Source organism: Sinocyclocheilus grahami, unplaced genomic scaffold (genome assembly GCF_001515645.1).
Source record: "Sinocyclocheilus grahami isolate Dianchi unplaced genomic scaffold, SAMN03320097.WGS_v1.1 scaffold2575.1, whole genome shotgun sequence".
NCBI classification, from domain to species: domain Eukaryota; kingdom Metazoa; phylum Chordata; class Actinopteri; order Cypriniformes; family Cyprinidae; genus Sinocyclocheilus; species Sinocyclocheilus grahami.
Genome location: NW_015507754.1, coordinates 50,050 through 55,244, shown reverse-complemented (window position 1 = coordinate 55,244; position 5,195 = coordinate 50,050). Strand labels below are relative to the sequence as shown.

The 5,195-nt window shown below is 36.2% G+C and overlaps 1 protein-coding gene across 1 annotated transcript; it reads right to left on the bottom strand.

Moving 5' to 3' along the window:
• Window positions 1-1,552: 1,552 nt before the first annotated feature.
• LOC107575334 (prostate stem cell antigen-like) lies at window positions 1,553-2,908 on the bottom strand. The gene is made up of 5 exons (XM_016261727.1): window positions 2,832-2,908; window positions 2,635-2,754; window positions 2,178-2,309; window positions 1,963-2,070; window positions 1,553-1,840 (listed from the first exon to the last, which is right to left on the bottom strand). The coding sequence occupies exons 1-5, from the start codon at window positions 2,878-2,880 to the stop codon at window positions 1,647-1,649; spliced, it is 603 nt and encodes a 200-aa protein (XP_016117213.1). The 5' UTR covers window positions 2,881-2,908; the 3' UTR covers window positions 1,553-1,646.
• Window positions 2,909-5,195: the final 2,287 nt, after the last annotated feature.

Below are 5,195 nucleotides of genomic sequence, written 5' to 3'. Positions count from 1 at the left end.
GCCTGGAGCTGATCCGTGCTGGTTGCTGAGGAAATACTACAACTTCGCGCTGTGGATCACCAGATCGGCTTTCACCGTGGACGAAGCGGAGTCCAGCCTGGGGTCGTCACATGTGGTTGCCGCAAGCCCGCCCGCCTCGCCGTTCTTTAGCCCACTGGCCGTCGCTCATTCTAGCCGGCCGCCGCTGACTCTAGACAAAATAATGTTCTTTTTAGCAACATCATATGACCCCTTTAATGTTTAGAACAGTGCAAATACAAACACCTTTAGAAACTCATAGTTCAGCATCATACACCATGATATGGGTTCAAATGAGAGTCCATTTCTCTCCAAAACGGTGCCAGTTTTAGCGTTTTGCAATAAAGAAATAAAAATAACTAAACTTGATAATTTATGTTACAATTTTAACATAAATGCACATTGTTCTAGAAGGACGGCAAATTGTTATGCTAATAATACAATTTGTAAGGGAAAATGCATTAAATAGCGAGTTATTTCTGAGGAAACTTTTTCAAAGGAAAACACAAACACGCGGTCTCTGTGAATCAGCAGCATCCACAACTGAACGGAACAAAAAGTGTTGAACTTGAAAATTGTTTATGCGCGAGTTCACTTGCTAAATGAAGGTGGATAGTATAAAATGGATAAAATAAAATAAAAACCCTTTTCACAGCGCGCATCACGTGCTCAAACTCATCAAAAGTCGGCAAGTTCAACAAGCAACAACAACGACTTATCCAAGTGACCGCTGCAGAACGCACGCGAGAGAGAGAAGAGGCAGGGTCTCATGAGTGAGTGGGGAATTTACCGAACGTGGCACTTGCGTGAGTTAACACTTAACACTGTATGCAATACCCGCAACCTCACACCAAATTTCAGGCCGTATAGATAGGCAAGCATATATACAAATCATTTAGTAAGCAGAAATCCGAAATTGACCTTAACATATTAAGTTAGAGGAAGATGCGACTGAACTGATGCTTGAAGAATGCGCTTCCAGCAGCCATGATAAACAGTTGGTGGTTAAAGTTTTCTATGCACAATTTGATTTGACGAAAGTCACGAGACCTATTACTCTCTATCCAATCACGTTGATGGATAAAAATAAAATAAAATAAGCATGTAACGACCACAAACGGAGGAAAACAGCAGAGTAAAAGTACAGATACATCACTTAAAATGTACTCAAGTAAAAGTAAAAGTACACATTTTTTAAACTACTCAAAAAAGTACAATTACTGATAAAAACTACTTAATTACTGTAACGTGAGTATTTGTAATTCGTTACTTCACACCCCTGGTTATATATTAGAAGTTTTTGAGAAATATTACTTCTTACAGATCTAAATTTTCTCTTATTGCTTTCATGACCTATAACTAAACAAGATTCCTTATAGTGGGAACCCAAATATTGTTCAAACTAAAAAAAAAGAGAAGAACATCTTGTTTGCACAATTAAATAATTGTCATACATGTTTCTTCTGACAAGCTATATTAAATATAACTGCAGAAACAAGGTAATGTAGTATTTTATTTAAAAAAAAATGTCACATCAGAATCAGGACACAAAAGATGCATTGTACAAAGAAAATACAAGCTCTATATTCAGTACTTGTCTCATTGTAGAATGTGAAGAGCTTCTGGATTCAGTGCAGCAAGAGGAAGGAGAGCAGAAAACCGCAGAGGAACATGCTCTGAGTGACACTTTTAGCACCGTTACACAGGTTCCCCTCACAACATGAGATGCTCAGAACATTAGGAATCGATGTTGTTGTTGTGGCATTACAAATAGCTTGAGAGACACAGCCTTTTACAACCATTGACTGCCCTCCGTAACTCCCTGATGAAAATAAAGAAAACACAGGTTTATCTAAGCTGGAAATTGGTAAATGTGATCCGTATCAAATGCGCAAACATACGAGCGATTACAAATAATGACTTATTTCTTTTCCAGATTCTCACCTGTTGCTTTAATGCAGCGGTCTTCACTCCCTGAACAGCTCATTATGTTTGAGCAGCTCTGTCCCACACAAGAGTAACACGTCTTTCCATTGGGGGTATGAGAGGGATCTACAGGACGAAATCATGCATTATTTTATCTCCTGTTCAAAATATAACATCTAATTTGCCTTAATTTTTATTTATTTATTTTGCATCTGGTCAGTAAAGCACAATACCTGGAGCATCTTGGACATTACACTTGTCTGTGTTACAGCATGCAAAAGATGTCTTTCCAGTGCCGATGTTCATGGACCCATTCATACAGTCAGCAGCACAGCCTTTAACCTTCATTTTAACACTAATGCCATCTAAGAACAGGAATTATTCAGAAAAGACCTGTTCAACACATTGTTTTGATGGAAAATATATTTATAAATGTCAAAAATTGGCATTTTTTATTTTAAATTATTGATTCAATTTTAAAACAAATTATACTGTTAGCATAACAATCTGAGAGAAACAAATTAAATAGCTGAAATCTGGAATATTACAATTATAAATTATGTGAGGAAAGTAGCAGTTCTGTGAGAAGTTACATTTCCAGCAAAGCAGCACCAGTAAAAAAAAAAAAAACACCAGCATCCCCATCAGTCAAATATTACAGTGATTTTCAATCCATCTTATTGGACTTACCAGCTTGTGCCGCTGTTGTTAAACTCATGCACTTGGAAGATCCACTGGGACATGCTTTTACAGTTTGATCTGCACAAGAACCGGTCACATCCATACACTCATAACAGCTGAAAGAGTGTCCTTTAGTAATAAAAGAGAGAGAGACATCAATGATCCGTATTACTCAATAACATTACAAACACTATTTGTCTTTGTACCTGCAGTGAAAAGAACGAACAGAAGACAAACTGAGATTTGCAGATCCATCTTTGATCAGGAGGTGAATGAAATAGCGTGCCTCTTTTAGCACCTATTTAGCTTTTCAAAAGGGGACGGTCTTCATGAGAAAACAAAAGTTTAACAAAAGAAACTTCAGCTTGCATGATTTACTTGCCAGTAAAGGGAGGTTTAAACAAAGGATTGTGAAGGTCTACTTAAACCAACCATCTTAAAGGAACAGTTCACCTAAAAATGAACATGCTGTCATTAGTTACGCGTCCTCATGTCATTTCCAAACCTGTTTGACTTATCCTCTGTGGAACACAGAGGAAGATATTTTGTGTCTCTTTGTTTTGCGTGTGTGCTTTTTCTTTGTCCATAAAGTGAAACCCATATGGGTTCAATGTTGTTTGATCCCCAACATCCTTTAAAGCATCTTTTTATGTTCTGCTCTCCTAAAGGATTACAATAGGTGCAGTTCATTTGCATGTCCTGCACCTACCATGAAACATCCTGTTCCAACGGAACCATAGGTTTCATTTTCTCTGAAATTATAAATCCTGTACAAACAGTGAATCAGGTTTCTGTTTTTTAGCTCTTAGATATTTTATAAGATCTGTATCTCATCTGCCAACCTACTCTCATTTAGGTACTAATATGCACCTTTTAGGGGTACATAAGGTACAAAGGTGTCCCTTTGAGGGTAGTGGCAAGCTGTTGAAGGAACAATTTTTGTTTTTATTTTTTATAAAATGTATTTTATATGTGATAATCAGCTGTATAAATCTGCAACATTTAAAAATATATATTATGTTAGTTTGAATAACCTCAATCAACTGTAGCATCTTTTTTTATTGGTCATTTTGTGTTTCATGAATAACAACCAAAAACACTTCTTTGGAGACATTCTTCCCGAGTGAGTCTCGTGCAGCGCTGCTGAATGAAGTGCATTGATGGGCGCGATCTCGCTCTGGTCGATGTGCTCTTCCAGGAGAAATGCCCATAGAAGGAGTTCCACCCTCGTTTACGTCATGAAGAGCCACGATCGAAAAAAAACTCTCCGAAACTTGTACAAACCCGGAAGTAAGATTTTTGGCACAGAAATACTCCGTCATATGTCCAAATTGTTTTTTGAAACTTTGTCCATGCTTAGCATGAGAATCCAACTCTTTAACAGTGTAAACAACTCTGAATGCATGAAACAGCATTGTACCCCCCTTTAAAGTAAATGTATAAATTCAAGAGTGGGGGTAAAGGAGAAGGTATCTTGATGAATGGGACCTTAAGAGCAGAAAATGCTCCTTTTATCGCAATAAAAAACAAGCTTTATATAATTTTTATGATTTTTAATGAAATATGAATTTTGAATAATCAAAATTAGTTTGTGTCTGCTTATTCTATTCATCAGTGTTTGAACCATTAAAGAAGAAACTGCATTTTAATTTGGGTAAAAAAAATAAAATACAATTGTTTTTAAATGAATGGACGCCAAAGTACACGGACCCCTTAGACAGGGCATTTTGAATTTTTTCTTGGATGAAAGTAAGGCTGTGAGAGAGCCTAGTCTGTACAATGGCACACACTGTGTATAAAAGCCCTATACTTTCCATCAGGGATGCAACGATTATAGATTTTGTTGGTACGATTATTGTCTGAGGAATAATCACGGTTTCACGATTATGACGATTGTTATGCATTTATTCATTTCACAAAATTATTAATGTATAAAATCACATTGACACTCTTTAGATAATAAAGTGTTATTTATTGCTGCCTTTAGAAACAGAAATAACACAGTAACAAATACAGCACAAAATAATAATAATAAAGACAAACAAATGTCTATCTCTCCTATTGGAATTAAAAAGGTGACCTCTGCTCTGTAAATATCCATGTCAGTATTTACCTTTTGAAAATAACTAATGAAAATGGATCACAAAAGTATTTAGTGTTTTCAGTTTGTACATTCTTTACATTTCTTTTGTACCTGAGGCAGAAAAGTGGAAACGGTGAAAAAAAAAAAATCTTGTTGGTTTTTGATTTATGCATAATACTGTAAGCTCCACCCATTGGCCCAAGGAAGGATGTCCAACAGCCTGATTGAAGGTATTCTGCGTGTACGTCTTTTCTGGCGCTTCTGTAAAAAATCCCCTTTATTTATTAAAATCTGGTTTCTAATTTAATTCTGACTCCAACTTTAAATGACTCTTCGAATTTACAGTATTTCTGCTTTAAAGGGGTCATATGATGTTGCTAAAAAGAACATTATTTTGTGTATTTGGTGTAATGAAATGTGTTTATGCGGTTTAAAGTAAAAAAAACACTATTTTCCACATACTGTACATTATTGTTTCTCCTCTATG

Bases quoted from the DNA above. Each gene is read 5' to 3' on its own strand.
- LOC107575334 (XM_016261727.1), bottom strand. From the start codon at position 2,880: ATGGATCTGCAAATCTCAGTTTGTCTTCTGTTCGTTCTTTTCACTGCA. The intron at 2,755-2,831 runs GTACAAAGACAA...TTATTACTAAAG, and splicing joins GTTCGTTCTTTTCACTGCAG to GACACTCTTTCAGCTGTTAT. The intron at 2,071-2,177 runs GTATTGTGCTTT...TTCGTCCTGTAG, and splicing joins TAATGTCCAAGATGCTCCAG to ATCCCTCTCATACCCCCAAT.